Source organism: Aedes albopictus, chromosome 2, assembly GCF_035046485.1.
Source record: "Aedes albopictus strain Foshan chromosome 2, AalbF5, whole genome shotgun sequence".
Lineage (NCBI taxonomy): Eukaryota > Metazoa > Arthropoda > Insecta > Diptera > Culicidae > Aedes > Aedes albopictus.
Window position 1 is genome coordinate 9964386 of NC_085137.1, and position 21448 is coordinate 9985833.

Below are 21448 nucleotides of genomic sequence, written 5' to 3' on the forward strand. Positions count from 1 at the left end.
CTTGTTGTATTTGGCAAAGTTTTAGATAAAATGATAAGGTAGAACAGTCCTCCGTAGAGTAGCGAACCACTTGGGCAGCGGCCTGTATTTTGGGCACTCTTCACTGTAACTCAGTCAATTCCAAACCAATTGACTAGAAATTTTGTAAACGGCTGGATACTACACGTATCTCATCGCGTTCCAAAATTGTGTCAATTGGTTCAAAATTGGCTGAGTTACAGCAGAAAAGTGTCCAAAATAGGACCCCTGCCGAGATGGTTCCACTTCCCTATACCATTTTGTTATAGCATGCTTCTGAACTAAGATAGCAGCAAATGAATGTAACTTTTTGCAAGCGAAGTTCCCTTTCATGAAGAACAGTAAGACTGATGAAAAGGACGAACTCCCGTCAGAACTTGTGTATACGCTGAAATACTTACAGCACTACAATACTTACACTGAAATAAATTTTGTTGTGGAAACTATAGTAAAATTACTAACCGTACCTATGATTCTCAACCGACAACAAAATCTGTTAAGGAAAGTTGTCTCAACAACAAAACATTGTTATTTTTTCCTGGACACGCATTTTACAACACAGTATGGTTAAAAATACAATGCTCATTTGTTAAATTAAGATTATTTTTGGTAATGTTAACTGCCCTGCTAGTTAAGTTGACAGTGTTTTAGTGGAATTAACTGGAAATTGTTGTCGGTTGAGAATCATAGATACGGTTAGTAATTTTACTATGGAATTGGTAGTTTCCACAACAAAATTTTTTTCAGTGTACTGATTGATTGGGTTATGGCGGAAAATGCATAAAAAGAAACCACAATCCAAATGGTCCCATTCTGTATGTAACTTTTTTTCATGCAAGTTGAAGGTTGTAAGCGTTTATTTTTTATATTGAAAGCACTGATATTTGACTCAAATTGACCCTGTTATTACATAATGAACCGTTTAATATAGTCTACATTTGTTTTCTTTGCAGAAATTCATCAGCGACCTGCTGGACCGGGCGAAGACCCTTTGAGCTGGACTGGTCATTTCAGTTTAAATTTAATTTTAATTAACAGTAAAAAATACTTCACAAGTAAGGACACACATTACACATGTAAAAGATAAGAACATTAAAGATTATTCTTAATGGAAACGTTTGCTAAGCTCTGCATGACGCATTGAAGATTACTAAAGTTGGAAGCGTAAATAGAAACAGAAACGTGTGCGTGCTTTACACTGAAAAAAAAATAAAGACAAAACGCAAACGATTGTGGTAGATTTAAGCGGCATCTCTCTAATAAAAAAAGAATGGACTTGAAGTATCAATTAGAATGCATACCGAGAAAAAAGAACAAAATACAGACTTGGATTTTTTTGAGCATCATCATCAGAGTCATCACTGTAGGAAAAAAAAGTAACTTTAACACATCTATAATATACTTAAGTGAATGTTTTAGGTTTAGTATTATAAGTTAAGCATTCGATTGACTTCCAACAGGCGAACACTGAGCTGAAAATGGTTTAAGAATCGTTTCTTTCTAGATCACGCCGCCGGATGGCCAAATAAAATAAAAGCACACAAACACAGAAGAAAAAATAAAACAGACAAAGGATGAGAAAGATTTGATTTTTCTCCAAAGAATAATTTTACTCGTAAGCACTTGTAAGATGTAGAAAAGTGAGCGATTTGTGAGCAGTAAATGTGGTAGCGATACAAATTAAGTTGTAAGTAATTTAAAATCTACTCGTTTTTGTTAACTATTTACCTTTAAGTCAATTTGCAAAATCTCCTATATACGATACAACGATGGTTGGTTAGATTCCTTATCCCTCCTCTAGGTCCGTCGGTTCTCTAACATAGGAATTTGGTCAATGTATGATTGCTTCCGTCTGGATGCGTTGGTCCACAAAGACACTGCCAGGAAGTTTGAAGCCGCTGTCATCCACGTGCGATGAGATCCAGGCGTCCGCTCAAGAACAAAGAAACTCACAAACAATAACAAAGTAAACCAAGCTCCTTAATACCGCCTGCTTAGATTCTTCCATTCGTATGAGGATAGCCTCAAACTCAAAGCCTGCTACACGTATGTTCCCTTGTTTTTTTTTTGTGATGCCTATCGCTTTGATCCAAATGTGGCAAATTTGAATGAAGATTTTTTTGGTTTATTTTGTTCGAAACATTTTTTGTAAAACAATTCAAGTGTGCGATAGGTTTCTTAAAATACTAAATGCTCATCGTTGTGGTATTTGTACTATTGCAAGCTGTTCAATTAAATATTGATGTCTCCCAATCAGTTTTTATTCAAATTAAAGTCACTAGAAGCCTTCCCAAAAACAATTGCTTCCGTAATTTTGATTTATTTTTAATGAAATAAAGACTGTCTTCGAAAAAATGAGAATTTAATCTAAGTCATCCGTTATTTTTTCTCAAAACTTGCAGGAAATAAAAACTCCTTTTGATTATCGAATAATCGCACTTTGCCCTGAATACTATTCTTAATGTTATGAGCAATGATAGGGACCACTTTTTTTAAATACTTTTACCGGCTGTTCCTTAAATTCCAACTCGTTGTAAAATTATTTACGTTTTTTTTTCGAAGGTTTGCCTTCATGATGGTCTAGAACTTATTAAATGAAAGAAAAAGTTCCGGTGAGTTCGGTGGGATAACGTGTTTTGGCACAAACACAACGCATGCCAGATTGCGATGAAATCCAGCCGACATTACAGTTCTTGCTAGTTTGAGTCACAATTTCATACATTTTTACCCATGTTCTGGAAAATTACATGCAAATCAATTAATCTCATTTTATTTTGAAGACAATCTTTAAAAATCAGAAGATAACCTTATATTTTCGCTTTGTATTTTTATACTGTTCTTGCTTTCCAAGGCCTGCTGTGCAAATATCTTTGCTCATAAATTGTAATTTTGCATCAAATCATTATCACTATGTCATCATATCATCAAATAATGTGGAAACAAAAAAAAACAAGAAAAAGTTATCTTTAAAACGAAAGAGCACACATGAACACATTTAACTTCCTCTTAAAAAAAAAACAATATCAGTCTAATAGTGGAGCGATGTTGCGTAGTGTTTTCACTGTTCAAGCTATTCAACTTACTATAAAAAAAAAACATCTAGAAAGAGTGCGAATTTGAATTGACAAAAACAACCTATGCATCTTATTCGACTTGTCTCAATGAGAATTACACACATTCACGCTACTACACTAAAACACAACCCTACAACATCCGATCAGAAAAACCTGAAACCCCGTCGTGAGTCCCAGAAAACAAACTCGAAGTAATTAGTGAAAAGTAAATTTAAAAAATTCAGATAAAAAAAACACATACACACGAGAGTGGATCAACAATTACATACAAAAACGGAGACAGGCAGACAGACAGTGAAGCGATAGCTTTAGCTTTTATCGAAAGATCAACAACAAGAACAAATAAACAAAACAAAAAAAAAAGAACATGTAACAATAGGAAACGAAGACAAAACATATTAGGTGCCCTTTCGTGTAATGAAAGCCAAATAAAAATGATAAAAAAAAATAAATCGAGTTGTGAAATTCAATCATCCGAAATACCACGATCATTGAGTTCCCAATTCGATATAATTCGACTATAATTCGACTCTCCACATCTTGATATTGAAGGTATCATCAAGATAGAGAGAATCTCTATCTGATATTGAGATATGCAGGATAACTATTTAAAACAGAAAGGAGATGAAAGTAAAGATCATTTTCAGTATGGAGCGGACCTGTTGTGATGGTTAGAACACTTGACTATCACGCCGAGGACCTGGGATCGAATCCCACTCCCGACAAACTCATTAAATGTGAGTTCTTCCTTGGGAAGGGAAGTAAAACGTGGGTCCCGAGATGAACTAGCCTAGGGCTAAAAATCTCGTCAATACAGATAAAAAAAATCATTTTCAGTCTAAAATTGTATGGCAAGGTGAACCGGAAGCCATTCCTGGTCATAATTTTTATCATTTTTGACAAAAAAAATCAAAAAAGACGAAAGAAATCGGTAAGACCCGCAAAAGTTTTGCGTTTTCCCAAGGAACATGTTCCTTGCAATTCAAAGTCATAAATAAGCATGCATGTCGAATTATTGCTGGTTTATAACATTCTCAGCTGAACAAAATCAAATGCTGAATAATAAGCTGAAATGATGCTATTTACATTAGGGGTACTCACTAAACAGATTAAATTGCTGCGTAAGCCATGATTTTCTGCTTATTTGTAATGTTTCATGATTTTGCGAATGAAATAATCAAAGATTGCCTTGATGATCGCGACGTTTAATCAGTTTAATCAGTTTACGCTGTTAAGTGAATCCCCCTATTGTAAATAAACCAAACCCAACTAACATTTATTGTGAATGCAAACGCCATCAATAAAGCTTCATCAATACGGCTTGATGCTGAGTTACAGTGATATACATATGGACGGAAGCTTCTATGCGCCCTATGCCAATGAATCTGGCAAACTGAATCCACATGTACACTGTGGTGCATAAGGACTGTTCAATTTATAAAACGGACAACTTGCGTGTGCGATATCTTTTTTATTTTTCAATAAAATCATTATCAGTTTTTTGCATAACTTTCTATAGCTATTCTCAAATGTAGGAAAAATATAACATTAAGCAAAATGTTCTAAATTGTGTAACTGAAGCGATTTTCGTAAAACATCAATAAAACCCCATTTCTCAAAATTCGACATAGCTTTCCATATACTTAACATGCACATTTTCATGAAGTTTTTAATGTATTGGAATCTTATACTATTCTACTATAGGTAAAGCTTAATAGTTGATCAGTAATAATGAACCAAGCATTCTCCAGCTTGATATTGCAAGTTGCCTTGTTTTCATAGAAATTATTAAAAAATGTTCATTTAAGTCCTGTGTCGCAATAGCATCACGGATTCGGCTAAAAATTTGTCCAGAGTAGTAGAATATTGCTCTCTGAATGATACAGAAGAGAAATTTACTTTGAATTGCATTTCTCATCAAAAATTTAATCCATAAAGATGGTCATATTAAAAAATGTCATACTTTTTGTTCCATTGATGCAGATTTTCGACTCTAGTGAGTCTTGTTATTATTTATTTTCAACAAAGTTGGTCCTTAGTTATTGTACACCTTATTTAATAATTATCCCGTGCAAAGTTTTTATTTCCAACATCATTGCTATGCAAAATTTGCATTAGGTTGCATGGTTATTTGGAAGAACCTTCAGATAACGAAACTGTTTTGATTACTGTGTCTGTAATGGCGCACAGTAACCAAACCAGCAATGCTATTAAGATGCAGTTTTCTGCATTTAAAGCCACATTATTCCCACTTTCGACTGGATGCTTAAAAAAATTGATTATTTAATATTTTCATGCCCTTTTTGCTTTACAATTGAATTTTATTCAAAACGTCGAATCTCACTTGAAACTGTAATAACTCAACACTTAATTTTCCAATTGAGTTCAAATTTTGCCAGAATGTTTATAACTCATGCTGCTGCAGCATGGCACATACTTTTCTGGTATTAAAAACGATATATCATATGTGAACAGTAATTTTATATATATTTTCAATTTTTAGCAATCGAAAAATTCACCTCATTGAACACCTGGCCGATTTTCTATGAAATAAAACTATTTTTATTCGATTCAAAAATGATTACTATAATGGAAGATAACGTACTGAACAACGAAACAAGGGTGGTTAAATTTGAACTACGCGTCTTCTTTTTATAGCCTTGTAAAGTTGTCCGTTTTATAAATTGAACAGTCCTTAATTGATCGGACAAACGCCGATTTCCATACAAAATGGCCAAGTTTGAGATGCTGTAACTATGATTTGCTTTGGTGGAATGAGCTCAATTTTTGACACGGAACTACGAATATCACTTTTGCAATATTTTCAACCCCTTGCCACGCCCAGACCTGTGAACGAAAACATTGTATACTTTGTATATACAAAATTCAGCATATTCGTAATTCCGTGTCAAAAATTGAGCTCAATCCACCAAAGCAAACTATAGTTACAGCATCTCAAACTTGGCCATTTTGTATTAAAATCGGCGTTTGTCCGATCAATTATGTACCACATGATTCTTAATCAATGAGCCATTTTTAATCATTAATCATAATCAATAATCACAAATAAATCCAATTTTAATCATTAATCATAATCTTTAATCATCCTAAAAATAAAATTAATCATTAATGATAATCAATAATCACCAAAATTAATAACTGAGCAATGACATCAGTTATTTTCATGTTACAGTAGACGTTCGCTCGGTGCAAACGGTTTAACTGCAATGCTTTTTAACTGCAAGTCCGCTAAGTGCAACAATTTTGCAGTTATCGCACCGCTATCTGTCAAAAACAAAACGTCAACAGAGTTGCGATGTTTTTTGGATGCACTACAGCTGCATTGCGATGTTTTTGAGTGCATTCTGGCTGCGTCCAACAGCATTTGACAACTGTTTGACGGCAGTTAGCGAATTTCATTCGGTAACTGAAACGTAAACATGTTGCACTTATCGAACGTCTACTGTACAATGCCTACTTTTGTCGAATGTGACTGTTATGCAGTTATGGGCAGTGTATCTAAAGGCAAATTTATCGATATCGAAGTAGAATACATTATTCGAAAAAATATTTGGTAGTGGTTGTGCACAATGGTATCACGTGACTACTATTAAGGTGAATATAGAACGAAGCCACACATTGAATTTTCGAAAGCACAAATCTGAAGAACCAAGTATCGCACTAAGCTGAAAAGTTGATCGATTGGTCACCACCAGCGGGTGACCAATCGATCAACTTTTCAGCTCGGGGCGATGTTTGGTTCCTCAGATTTGTGCTTTCGAAAATTCAAGGTGTGGCTTCGTTCTATATTCACCTTAAGCCTACCAAATATTTTTTCAGTAAAAGCTTTCTATTTCAAGTAATTCAAGTTTAGATGCTTTTCACCATACAAAATAAAATTGATTTACTCCTGCTGAACAACTGTGGGTGTGCGCCAAGCGGGTAGTTCATTGCTGTTGGACGCAGCCAGAATGCACTCAAAAACATCGCAATGCAGCTGTAGTGCATCCGGAAAACATCGCAACTCTGTTGACGTTTTGTTTTTGACAGATTGCGGTGTGATAACTGCAAAATTGATGCACTTAGCGGACTTGCAGTTAAAAAGCATTGCAGTTAAACCGTTTGCACCGAGCGAACGTCTACTGTAGCAGTGTGGCATCGAGGACACCATCGGGACCAGTGGATACGAAGATCAGGAGTTCTATTCCAAGTAGCGGCAATTACTTTAATTATTCAATTTTAAAAGCGATAATTCCAGTTCCACATGTATTGCGTCACGGTATCCATAACCTAATCTTATTAATTCTATTAAGGACAAACGTCTTGAAATCCCGCTTCAACAGTGCATCAGAACTTCAGACGCACAAATCTTAAGAAGCAATTGCTTAAGCTTCAAACAACAGTGAATTTCAATATTCTGTTCTTGCTCACTTGTAATAAGCTTAAAATTAGAAGATCAGTTAAAGACAATTACACCGTCTTCAACCTTACGGCCACTACAGACTGGTTTTGTTTATGAAGAGATTTGTGCCTTCGAAATCGTGAGTACAGTAGACGTTCGCTCAGTGCAAACGGTTTAACCACAGACAAACAGACATATTACTTAGAAGAAAATTGCTTCAAAAACATCGTTTGGCATCTCACTAGCACCCTCTATAATGCTCAATCCGAAGCATTCATTTGCAGGTGTTGTTTCCCTCGGCTCGATGTAACAATTTTGCAGGTGATGACTCCCCCGTGGTGTCATCCATTCATAAAACATGAATGAAGGTTCATGATTGAGTCATTTTATGTAAACATTGATCGGCGTCGCGTTCATTTATCTGCAAAATTGAGGCACAGCAGCGCCACCATGACACATGCGAGCACAGTCCGAACCACACTATATTTTCAATATGACCGTTAAATCGTGCGATGATTCCGATTTCAGTAGTATGTCTGTTTGTCTGTGGTTTAACTGCAATGCTTTTTAACTGCAAGTCCGCTAAGTGCAGATGTTTAACGCAGATGTTGCTACTGTTCGTAAACAACGGGTCCATCCTTCACTGACGCAACAATTTTTGTCCATGCGAAAACATCTTTTTGTTTCGTGGTGAGTGGAAGCCAACAAGAAGCTAGCGTTTCGTATCAAAAGGACGTATTCACGGGGAGCGCAAAAACTAATGTTCATTAAATTGAAATTATTTTGATGTTTTTTTGTTGTAAGAAATGAAATAAAAGCACATGTTTAAACGGTCTTCCATATTAATTGGTGACTACGCATAAACCGAAGATCAAACTCGAAAAAAAAACATCTGCAAATGATTATTTTTAACTTCCATTTTGGCTTGGCCACCAGATATGTAGCTGTGAAATGTTAGCATAAGTAACTTAATTTATTACTTGCTGGTGCTTAATAACCGCACTAGAAGAAAACAGGAGTTTCTTATTAATTTTATAAAAGCCGACTATTTTGCCTTTACTTGTTTAATAGATATAATTCTCGCTTCTAGTAAACAAATTCATCATGCCGCACTTAATTTGCATTTATCTCCCACAAAAAAGCGGAAACTACAAAAAAAAGGTTTCTGTTTAATGTTTCAATATTTTTTGTTCAGTTTGTTATTGTCGGTTTTCGTCCTTTTCAAATGTAGCGCTTGCCGCTTTGAATCTGACAGTACCACCCGGACCAAATTTTTTAGGTACGCTGTCGTTGTTTGGCAGCTGTCAAGAAGCTCCCGGGTTGGTTAGAGCAAATCTGAGCCCGGATTTGGATTCAGCAGCCCAAAATCTGTCAGAGACACTTAAGTTTGCTCTTGAGACAAAAAAATGTTGCGCTGTGTAATCTAACCTCAACAGGCAGCGTATTTATAGGAAATCAAAGACACAGACAAACACACGTAACACCTAGAACAATTTTCGTGAAAATCCATCGCCCAGTTCACACTACCCCATCACGTGATGGAAATGTTTCACGAAACACTGCGTTGTGCAATATCGTCCACAGAAGGCGCCAGTTTAAAACGTCAAACGCAAAGAAAAACGATACGCGCGCCTCTGGTTGTGAATGACACAACTACATTTATTTGTTCAACATCATTAAGACAAGACATAATCAACAATAGTACGCCACAATAGGGCAGTGCATGAAATTATCTCCTTCTCTTTCACTCTTACAGACATTTTGTAAACAACAAGGCCACGAAACGTCAAAATCCCATACAAAATCAAAACAGTGCAGTGCCCTATAGGGCACTGCACGCGGCGGTTGCTAGGGAAAATTCTTTTAAGTCCTTGACGTTTCGTGGCCTTGTTGTTTACGATTTGGACTTGGAAAAATTTTGCTGGTTTTACTGAGGTGCACCCAGGTGGGTAGGGTGGCTTTGATTGAAATTATCAACGCGTGGTTTGTGGGTGGCGGAATGCGCGCGTTCGGGCTCCTACTTGCAAGATTATGAAACCTGACTTGACTACAGTTATGAAGTTCAGCAATTTGTAAGGCATGATTAGCTGATGTCAAGATGAATCATTGACCACATGGTCACCACTGGCCACTCCGGGAACTTCCGGGATGACCTGAAACAACCTGGAGAACCGGTGATAGGGGTCAATTACGTTTATTTAGCAAAACCTGAAGAAAAACACCACGGCTCTTTTTTATGATTTTTCGTCAATTCACTTGTTACTGCACTTGTTACTGCATGGTTCCAATGTGCCACTTCCGAAACTTCCGGGATGCTCTGAAGAACCGACATTAGAGGATAATTATATTCTAACAGAAAAATGTGTCATTCGACGGATCTTCCTTCATGAATTTTCATAGATATGGTTGAGGTTGTATCGATGCTAGACATGGCCCCAATTGTTGGCCACTTCTGGAACATCCAGGTACCCCGAGGGAAACGACAACAAAAGCTAATTACGATCATACAACAAAACATGTAATGTGACCATCATGATTTTTAATTCCTATGTATGTGGTCGTATCAAAAGTGGCCACACTCTTGGTTGACCATTTCTGAAACTTTCTGGGGCGCCCTGAGGGAACCGATGGCCAGAATCAATTTGGTTCATTCAGTGACGGTTTCATCATGTTTTTCGAGAATATGCTTGTGGTTACTGCTAAAACTTAGAGAATACCCTCAAGAGACTGATGGCATTGAACAAACGCGTTCATATGACAAAATGTGGTATGTAACGCATCTTGGCTAGGGCCAGAGAAATATCTGACAGGATAAAATAATGCCCGATGGAACTTCCGGAGGATTCCCTGGCGTAATTCCTGGAGGAATCCCTGTCAAAATGCTTGAAGCCATCCTCAACGGAATTTCTTGAGAAACGTCTGGCAAAATATTTGAGGAATCTCTGACTTATATATTGAGGAAATCTCTGTTGGAATTGTTGATTAAATGTCTAGCAGAGATAATCCAGATGCAGTGCATTGCCCTTGCGGAACTCCTAGATGAATCTCTTAAAAAAAAACCAGATGGAATTCAAGAGCCGTAATTTGCCTAACTTTTAGAGGAGCCCTTAGCGGAGTTTCTGTATGGCGGAATTTCTAAAGAAATATTCAGAGGAATTGCAGCAGTAATCACCTGCAGTACTCTTTTTTTACCCCCGCTGTTGGGGGAATGAAGCAGTACTCTTAAAGCAACCCCTGATGGATTTGCAGGAAAAATCCCTGATAAACACCACGAAGAATACAATCCGGAACTGTTGGAGAAATTTCTGGAAGAACTTCTAGCTGAACTTCTGGAGCAGTCAGTGGTGGAATTCAAGATAAATTACTAGTGAATCTTCAGAAAAATCCCTTTTGAAACACTACGCACAATCCTTTACGAAACTCATGGAATGATACATGGTGGGGCTTCTGGAAAAATAACTGGCACAGCATCTGTCAGAAATCACTAGCGCCGCAAATTATTTTTAACGACTTTTGATAGGGGTTTCTCCAGGAACAAGATCAGGGAATCTCCCAGAAGTTCCTTAACTTTGGTGTAGCTAGAGAGGCCCCCCAGGATCCGAACAATCAGAGGAACATTTGAAGAAATACTCTTACAAACTCTCGAAGGTATTACAGGAAGGACTACCAAAGGAATTCTAGGAAAAATCGCCATAGGAATTTTGGGAGGAAGTCCCAGGGGAACTTCTACGGAAATTCCAGGTCAAACTCCTGTGGGAATTTCAGGAGAAACTTCCGTTGAACTTCTAGGAGTAATTCCACGAGCAGCTCCCGCAGGAAATCCTCGAGGAAATCCTGGAGGAATGTCAAAAGGATAACCTAAGAAACTCAAGAAAGAACTCCCGAAGAAATTCCAGCATGAACTCTCGCATGAATATCATGAGAAACTTCCTGTGAAATTCTAGGATGAACTCACGAAGTAGTTTCAGGAGGAACTACCGAAAGGATTTCCGCAGGAATTCTAGGAGGAACTCTCTGATGATTTCCCGGAGGATCTGCCAGAAGGAATTCCTAGAGAAATTTAAGAAGGGACTCCTGGTAACATTTCATGAGGAACTCTCGAAGGAATTCCAGGAGGGTATTCAAGAGGAACATCCGAAGATATAATATGACGAACTCATGGAGGAATTCCAGGATCTTCGAGGAACTCTCATAGAGGTACCAGGAGGATACTCGTGGAGAGTATTCAAGTGGAGAATCCGAAGTAATACTATGACTTACTCCCGGAGGATTTCAGGATGAACTCTCGTAGGGGCTCCAGCGTGAACTCTCAGAGGAGGAGGAACTCCAAAAGGAATTTTAATAGGAAGTCCCAGAATTTTAGGAGAAACTCCTAGAGATATTCTAAGGCAAACTCCCGTAAGAAATAAAAGTAGTTTCCCCTGTGAAATTTAATGAGAAATTTCACGAGCAATTTCAGAAGGTGTTCCAGGGTGACCCTTCAGAGAATTTTCGGTAAGAAAGGAAGAATTTTGGGAGGAATTCTCAGATTAACTCCAGAGAAACTCCTAGAAGGACTCCACAAGAAATTCCAGAAAGAATTCCAGAAGCAACTTCAGGAGAAATTGCAGGACGATCTTCCAGAGGAACTTCCGGAAGATTTCCTGAAGGAACTCCCGGACGTTTTGCAAGAGGAACATCCGAGCAATTCTGTGATGAACTCCTGAAGCATTTTTGGGATCCAGGAAGTTCCATGAGGAATTTCAAGAGGAATTCTAGGAGGAAACTCCCGGATGGTACTCTGAAGGAATACTATGACGAACTCACAGATAAATTCTAGGTCGAACTACCGTTGGAGTTTCCGCGTGAACTTCAGAGTGAACTCCCGGAAAAATTCCAGGATGAACTCTCGGAGGAATTCCAGAAGGAACTTCCAGAGAAATTCTAGAATGAACTAAAGAAATTCTACAAGCATCTTCCATAGGAATTCCTGGGGAAATTCCCGGAGGAATTTCATGAGAAACTGCCGGGGGAAATTATGGCAAACTCACAATGAAATGCTACGTGAAACTCCTGGTGTAATTTAAAAGGGACTGCCGGGGTGAATTCCAGAGGAACTCAAGAAGAAATTCCCAGAAGAGTTCCAGGAAGGACTTTGTGCGGAATTACAGAAGAAATTGCCGGAGAAGTTTTGGGAGGAACTCTCAGACTTACTTAAGGAGAATTTTTTTTTTTTGGTTTTTTTAAGAGATTCATCTAGGAGTTCCGCAAGGGCAATGCACTGCATCTGGATTATCTCTGCTAGACATTTAATCAACAATTCCAACAGAGATTTCCTCAATATATAAGTCAGAGATTCCTCAAATATTTTGCCAGACGTTTCTCAAGAAATTCCGTTGAGGATGGCTTCAAGCATTTTGACAGGGATTCCTCCAGGAATTACGCCAGGGAATCCTCCGGAAGTTCCATCGGGCATTATTTTATCCTGTCAGATATTTCTCTGGCCCTAGCCAAGATGCGTTACATACCACATTTTGTCATATGAACGCGTTTGTTCAATGCCATCAGTCTCTTGAGGGTATTCTCTAAGTTTTAGCAGTAACCACAAGCATATTCTCGAAAAACATGATGAAACCGTCACTGAATGAACCAAATTGATTCTGGCCATCGGTTCCCTCAGGGCGCCCCAGAAAGTTTCAGAAATGGTCAACCAAGAGTGTGGCCACTTTTGATACGACCACATACATAGGAATTAAAAATCATGATGGTCACATTACATGTTTTGTTGTTGTACTGTACAGTATTACACTTTAGCGATTCTCGCTAACGATGGGTGTTCGGAGTAAGAGTTCGTTTAGAATAACCTTTTAGTTTGATAGCCAAAATAAGACCGACTGCGCAGCGTTATGTTTATTCAGATGAAACCTTTTCGTGAGATGGCTACATCAGGAGAGACTACTGTTGTCTCTATCTAGCAATGTCATTTGACATACACATCAGTTCTTCCCTTTTCAGAATTCTGTTTAAACAATTCAGAAATTTTGATTTTACAAAATTGTACACCTTTTTAACTAAGACTAAAACAAATTCGAACAGTTAAAATAAACATTCCTAATGAACTATATAAAACTTTGATTTTCTTCATATATATAATTTCGAAAACACTTCATGTGCACTACTTAATCATACAGGAAATCCTTGTCGACCTTAGCCGTTCGTTTCCTTTTCGATCGTCGAATCACCGGCGTAGACTCCAAGCATGCAGCCGAACGGTTCCGCTTGCGAATGCCTTGTGATGCTCGTTGCTGTTCTTCTTGGAACCCCTCAAAGTCCTCTTCATCATCGCTAATAAGTAGCGGGTCTCCATCACGGTTCGCAAGAGTCAACTTCAGGTTCGGTTTCGATGACGTTCTCTCAGTATCCCGTCGCAGCTGATGGTGATGTGGGTTGTTGTTTCTATACCAAACCACATCACCAGCCGTCAGGTCGTCTATAGAATCATGCTTTTGGTTTTTAGGAGTTTTGTCATAGACCAATGTGTCATCACTAGCTGGCAATGGGTTTATGTGATTTTTGTGCTGTCTTCTTGGGTTTATCAAATCTATGATAGTTTTAGGACTAAATGTGAAAATTTTGTCAGATGGAAAAGAACCATCACTTGTCAAACAACTATTCCTATAATTTATTAAAAATAAATTAACTTGGTCTTCCAAATGCAATCCAAGCAAGTCAGGATCTAGTAAGTATTTCTTAAGCACCTCTTTAACTGTACGCACCAATCTCTCCGCTTGCCCATTGCTAGATGGGTTATACGGAGGACTCTTTAGCACATTTATGCCCTGCCTTTTCAAAAAATCTACAAATGAGTAGGAATTAAACGGGGGACCACCATCAGAAACTAAAATATCAGGAAGGCCAAAACGGGCGAAGTAAGCCACCAACTTCTTCAAAACTTTTTCACAATCAGTTCCCTTCTTCATCCAGTCAATTTCGACCCATTTCGAGAAGCTGTCTACAACAAGTAGAAACGTATGATGGTTAAAATGAAAAAAATCGATGTGAATTCTGCTAAACGGTCGATCAGTAGGAATCCAGTGAGAATCAACTTTGGGTTTTTTGACAATCGCCATGCCGTTGCATTCAACACAACTTGAAACAAAGTTTTCAATATCGCCGTTGATACCGAACCAATACACTGTGCGTCTAGCTAATTGCTTCATCTTAACCATGCCTGCGTGGTTTGCATGTAAAAGTCGCAAAATTGAATTCTGTAACGTTCTCGGTATTACTACCCTGTCGAGTCGAGTCAAGTACAAGACACTGAAGACGACCTTACAGTTGAGGTCGAAATACGTATCTGTCAAAGGATGCAAATTCTTAGTGGAATTCAAAGGAACCGTACTTAACCCGATTTTCTTTTATTTACAGATATTCCCCTAACAAGCCCAGGTTAATCATCATTACCCTGTCTTGATATAGCAAGCACTCATCTACAACTTCCAACTCAATTTGATTAGAGAACACATCAGTATAACGTTTTTCGAGCCTTGTTGGCCAACCATTTTTCATAAATGTCAAAATATTTTGCAGAAATTCATCAGTTTTTGTTGCTTTTGCAATCATCTTATAATCAATGGGAAAATCCTTACTAAAATTAATGCTTCTCACATGATCTACATCATACTCATTAGGGACTAATTGTTCCATGGGAAATCTTGAACAGAAGTCCGCATTTCCCATTTTGGCGGATGGTCTGTATTGAATATTGAAGTCGTAAATGGATAATTCTAAAACGTATCTCTGTAGCCTTGTTACATAAATTGAATGTTGCCCGTTCTTTCCAAAAATTCCCACCAGTGGCTTATGGTCCGTAAAAACTGTAAACTCTTGACCATACAGATATTTATGGAATTTTTTCACCGTACATACTAACGCCAGTGCCTCCAAATGCAAAATGGGGTACTTCCGTTGAGCCTGGTTCAACGAAAAAGACGTAAAACAAATAGGTTTTTCTACATTATCTACTACATGTGCAATTACACCACCCAATCCATACCCCGAAGCATCTGACACCACTACGATTGGTTTTTTAGGGTCATAAAACTCCAAAAACTCAGCATTTAGCAATGACCTTTTGCTTTCCTCAAATGCTTTGCTACAATGTGTGTCCCATACAAATTTCACACCACTTTTTAATAAATTGTACAAACAATTAAGCTTTGTTGATAAGTGAGGAATGAATTTATTGTAATAATTTATGAGTCCCAAAAACGATTTCAACTCAACTGCGTTCGCAGGCACTTTCGCATTTTATATTGTTGCCACTTTTGCTTGGCATGGAGATAGACCTTCTTCACTTATAACATGACCCAAAAAATCAAGCTTATTCACAAAAAATTTGCATTTCTCCCAATTTACTTTAATGTTGGCCCCTTGCAGTCGTTCCAATACCATATTCAATTTTGCTCTACACTCCTCAATGTTCTTTCCTGCAATGAGCACATCATCCAAATAACAATGAACATTTTCAATATCCGATAACACTTCATCCATAACACGTTGGAAAATAGAAGCGCTGGATGATGCGCCCTGCGGCAGCCTGTTATACGTGTATAATCCTTTTATTGTGTTGATTGTCATAAAATATTTTGATCTTTCTGAAAGAGCTAACTGAGTGTATGCGCCTTCCAGGTCTAATGCGCAGAAAACTTTGCATCCAGCCAATCTGGCAAAAATGTCTTGAGCCACTGGAAGAGGGTATGAATTGGGGACAATAACTTTGTTTATGGACACTTTACAGTCTATTACCAATCGTATCTCGTTGTTCTTTTTCATTACAATCACTACTGGCGATGCCCACTCACTGGTCCTAATCGGCGTTATCACTTTTGTAACCTGCAAGCTCAGGGATTAAGGGGTAAGGGATCTTCAGGGTCGTAACTGTGGTTTGAGCATTTTCTCGGGAGGGCTGACTGTTGGAAGCACTGATATGAGCAGGAGTAGTAATAGTTAAGATGGCCAATAAAGGGAACACACACACAAAAATGGATAAAGCAAATGACACAAAAATGGTACCGAACAAGATCTTAACAAACTTTCCCTTAATGGGGAGATACTGGGACGTCGAGGCTTGATGGTTACTTTTTAACCCGGAAAACGAACAAATAACAAAAGTAGTGGAAAAACAATTAAATAGACATTTACTCTTCAAAAGAACTTGATTTACGGCAATTTTCTTACAAATATTTACAATTTTATTATTGTGACGTCACATGTTCTTTGGTGGTTCTACTTGCGGTTTTTGGTTGTTGTGGGACGGTTCGGGAACTACTGTCGTTGGATGGTGGTTGACTGGCTTGTCGGGAATAGACGAGCGGGTGATCAGTCCGCCCATCTTTTGGTTGGTGATGATTGGGGTCTCGGCATACGGTAGTCGGATTCATCGGTGCCCTCCGACTCGACTGGTTGGCCAAGATGGCGGCTTGTAGATGTCGACGGCCTATTGTGAGTACTGGTCGTCGCAATGGCGGGTTTTGCTGGCTGGATTTCACAACGGACGCGCACTAGGGAACCAGATGGCTCGTGATTCCGTATTTCTGGCAGAGAAAGGCCACAAAATAAAAAGAAAAGAAAAGGCCCAATGTCTGGACCTTTTCTTGTAGATATTCTTCTTAAATTTGTTGTTCTTTGTACATTAACTGTTTATGTCGTTTGTCTTGCATGAAAACCAACGTATTCGTAGTACTAACACATTTGCTTTTAACAGACTAACAAATATTCTAACCACTAATAATGCTTGGCAAAATTACTAACGGCTAACAAAGAGAAAAAACACTAATTAATAATTCTTCCACTAACACGAGGTTTTAACAAATCACACTAATCTCAATTTCTACTAACAAACTACACACGCGCGCACTACTATTACGTTCCAGCATTTGCCGCAAAAAGAGAACGATTGCTTCGACGCTTGGCGTTTTTATAGACGACGGTACAAACATTTAACATTTTCTTATGTTCAACATTTATGTTTTAGGTTTTTGTGTCACACCCTATTCCTTGAATGAGGTGTGCACCATCTATCGACGAGAACAAAAAGGGCGAGGTAATGTTTTGCCCCGGTCTTCAAACTGCTCGACCTCAGTGACACTCGCAACATGACAGCTGCTTATGAGAGGTGTGGTATACTCATACACTCACCACTTCTAATATGAGTGTTACAGACCCGAAGTTTGATGGGAAATATTTACCAGGGGCGTATTGAGGGGGAATCTAGGAAAGGAAATTGGGAAAATTTATAATTGTGGTGGAGCCACAAGACTACCTTGGAACCAACGGTTACACTTTCTCTTTTTCTAATCTGTCTAAATAACACATAACTTTCTCCCTAAGTCTGTAAGGTACGTCATACGCTTTTTTAAATATAGGAACATCCGATTTCAAAACTAACTCAGCTTCGAACCCCTTAATTGGAGACGAGAAATCCTTAATGAAAACACTTGCATACTTCCGCCTAATTTCCGTAACGTCGTTCGCATTATTATTATTTTCGATCAACTTGTTTACCGTTAGAGAATGTGAAAAAAACTGTCTCCAGTTAGAGAAAAACACATCTAACCATGGTCTACCAAGTAAGGGAACAAATATGTGATCACAATCCAATACCAACAATTTCAGTTGCGCTTCAATTCCATTGAATTTCACGAAAACTGTCGCTTCACCCTCCACTTTCAGTTTTTGGCCATTTACCACAATCAATGGTTTGTTAAATTTGTTAAGAGGGCTTTGAAAGGTATGTAAAAACTGGATTTTCCCCATTACGGACACAGAAGATCCACAGTCTATTTCCATTTTTAACTTTTTACCATCGACCAGCAACTCTACCAAACAAGGGTCACTAATCTTATTTACCGACGAAATCATCATGCAAGATAATTCACCTGTGTCTCCGTCGTCGCTGTCCGAGTCCTCCGTCCTCATCCGGTTTAGTAGACCTGCGATGCTTGCATCCGAGCAGCCCTCCTCTGGTTCGTACGCCTTCACCAGATTCACCTTCTCTCGCTCCATATTTTTTAATTTAAAACATTTCCGTTTTATGTGGCCCTTGGCACCACAAAAGTTGCACGTCATGTCAGCATAGCTCTGTTTTTGCCTCCACTCTCCCGGGCGAAATTTCTCCGTCTCCTTCCAATCCTTGAATCTCCTGCTATCCTCATATTTCCTAACAAATGGCCTATGACCTAGCCTTTCCCTCACAGGAATTCTGGGCGAGCTAACCCCGTTGTATGCCCTCGCCGCACCATAGGTAGCTAATAATTTCCCCATACTTGATCCGATTTTGCCTGTAGGATGTGCCAAAGAGGCTATTTGACCAAAATGGCCGTCGTCTTTATGGGATAGTCTTTCCGAATTTTTTCCCGCTAGCTCCCATGTGGCTATTATTTTCTCTGCTGTCGCAAGGGTGAGCTTTTCTTCATTTAATAATCGTTCACGAAGAGACTTATCGCGAACGCCCGCTAAAATACGGTCTCTTATAGCGACATCTTTAAACCCCTCAAAGGAGCAAAATTCGGCTTGTAATTTAACGGAAAGTACAAAATCTTCGACTGTTTCATCCGGTTGCTGTGTGCGGTTATTGAATTTTAGTCTTTGGATCAGGTCAGACTCGGTTTTGTCTATCCTTGTCCGTAGCTTAGCAACCATGTCTTCATAGGACACCTCCTTCAAGTTATTTGTTGGAAATAATAGCTTTAACTCGTGGTAAATGATCGGGCCACTGAGTGTAATGAAACATGCCCTTTTGTGCTCATTTGATACATTATTATACGAAAAATAAAATTCTAAACGCTCTACCCATTCCCCAAAGGGCGTTCCTTTGCGGTAGGGTTCGATCGTTGTGCTAACATTTACGGCCATGTTTGATAAGAGCCAAACAGTAATGAAGCGAAAGGTGACTGCAAATGTCTGAATATCAGCACAATGATATATAAAATAATGAAAAAAATCGACTCACCGAATCAGTTCAACCTCTCACCAACTAACGGTAACACCACCAACCACGGCCGTAGAACGATGATCGATGATGGCTTCCGCTTGCCTGCGTCAGCACTGGCAGAATTTCAGGACCGTGTTGCAGGATTCTTCGTTAGCTCCGTGATCCGTCCGCCTGCTAAACCCGATTACGTGCTGACCGGGGAAATCGCTGATTGCAACCGCCGCCAAGCAGTAAACACGGCAAAATTCGACGTTTTCCTGTCTCCAAGCACCACTGAACCACTGAGCTGTCGGACCGGATTTAGAATTCACCTTAATTAGAAGAGAAACACTTTTAGTAACTTTATTTATTGCTGTATAACACCTAAGCAGTTGTGTTGTATTTAGTTGTTTCCAATCTCAATCCACAGCTTTGTCTCAAAATGTATTCCTTTGTTGACGTAACGAAAAGAATCGAAAAGGCCTTTTCAATATTGCCCACAATGGTGCCAGTATTATTGTTTAATGAGGACAAAAAAGGCGTCACGAAACAAAATGGCGTAACAAAAGGATAATTCCAACAAAAGAATATCCTTGCAACACCAAAGAAAACTCCTCCAACAATCCGAAATTTAGCACGAAATTCACTGAATGGCTGTTATGTACTTACATTCACTGCGCTATTTTCTTTTACCCAATTGTTGTTAACGTTTTTCTGGTCGAGTAGGGAACACTGGTTGCTGGCAAATTTTCTTCGCGGCTAAACTTCTCGGTGCTTCCGAAGCGTGTTTCAGAATCGCCAGCCGATTAAAGATGGTGTGACTTGCCAGATCCTCCTGCGCTGCAAGATGGTTCGCACTTCCACTCACTCCAATAATTCGCAGAAAACCAAAGAAAACGCTTTTTCCGTAAAACCGGCGTGGAGCACAATGAACTTTTTATCCTTGCGTCGCCAACCTGTACTGTACAGTATTACACTTTAGCGATTCTCGCTAACGATGGGTGTTCGGAGTAAGAGTTCGTTTAGAATAACCTTTTAGTTTGATAGCCAAAATAAGACTGACTGCGCAGCGTTATGTTTATTCAGATGAAACCTTTTCGTGAGATGGCTACATCAGGAGAGACTACTGTTGTCTCTATCTAGCAATGTCATTTGACATACACATCAGTTGTATGATCGTAATTAGCTTTTGTTGTCGTTTCCCTCGGGGTACCTGGATGTTCCAGAAGTGGCCAACAATTGGGGCCATGTCTAGCATCGATACAACCTCAACCATATCTATGAAAATTCATGAAGGAAGATCCGTCGAATGACACATTTTTCTGTTAGAATATAATTATCCTCTAATGTCGGTTCTTCAGAGCATCCCGGAAGTTTCGGAAGTGGCACATTGGAACCATGCAGTAACAAGTGCAGTAACAAGTGAATTGACGAAAAATCATAAAAAAGAGCCGTGGTGTTTTTCTTCAGGTTTTGCTAAATAAACGTAATTGACCCCTATCACCGGTTCTCCAGGTTGTTTCAGGTCATCCCGGAAGTTCCCGGAGTGGCCAGTGGTGACCATGTGGTCAATGATTCATCTTGACATCAGCTAATCATGCCTTACAAATTGCTGAACTTCATAACTGTAGTCAAGTCAGGTTTCATAATCTTGCAAGTAGGAGCCCGAACGCGCGCATTCCGCCACCCACAAACCACGCGTTGATAATTTCAATCAAAGCCACCCTACCCACCTGGGTGCACCTCAGTAAAACCAGCAAAATTTTTCCAAGTCCAAATCGTAAACAACAAGGCCACGAAACGTCAAGGACTTAAAAGAATTTTCCCTAGCAACCGCGGCGTGCAGTTCCCTATACTCGGTTTGTGGCTGCCGCTCTCCATACTCGGTCGCGCCCAATGCTCGCCAAGTCACGCTCCACCTGGTCCGCCCATCGTGCTCTCTGCGCTCCACGCCTTCTTGTGCCAACCGGATCCGTTGCAAACACCAGCTTTGCAGGGTTG

At 39.0% G+C, this 21448-nt stretch overlaps 2 protein-coding genes across 3 annotated transcripts in view; one reads left to right on the plus strand and one right to left on the minus strand.

Annotated features, from left to right (window-relative positions):
• LOC109398302 (protein phosphatase 1 regulatory subunit 14B) overlaps nucleotides 1–1451 on the plus strand; it is a 145411-nt gene extending 143960 nt beyond the window's left edge. For both annotated transcript variants that reach the window (XM_029864299.2, XM_062849139.1), the window contains one exon: nucleotides 972–1451. In XM_029864299.2, coding sequence (XP_029720159.1) covers nucleotides 972–1013 — 42 coding nt within the window. In that variant the 3' untranslated portion in view covers nucleotides 1014–1451. The remainder of the gene's footprint in view (nucleotides 1–971) is intronic.
• A 16360-nt stretch (nucleotides 1452–17811) lies between these two features.
• On the minus strand, nucleotides 17812–20611 carry LOC109425133 (uncharacterized). The gene is made up of 2 exons (XM_062847528.1): nucleotides 20117–20611; nucleotides 17812–19779 (listed from the first exon to the last, which is right to left on the minus strand). The coding sequence occupies exon 2, from the start codon at nucleotides 19387–19389 to the stop codon at nucleotides 17812–17814; it is 1578 nt and encodes a 525-aa protein (XP_062703512.1). The 5' UTR covers nucleotides 19390–19779; nucleotides 20117–20611.
• Nucleotides 20612–21448: the final 837 nt, after the last annotated feature.

Bases quoted from the DNA above. Each gene is read 5' to 3' on its own strand.
- LOC109425133 (XM_062847528.1), bottom strand. From the start codon at position 19,389: ATGGCCGTAAATGTTAGCACAACGATCGAACCCTACCGCAAAGGAACG.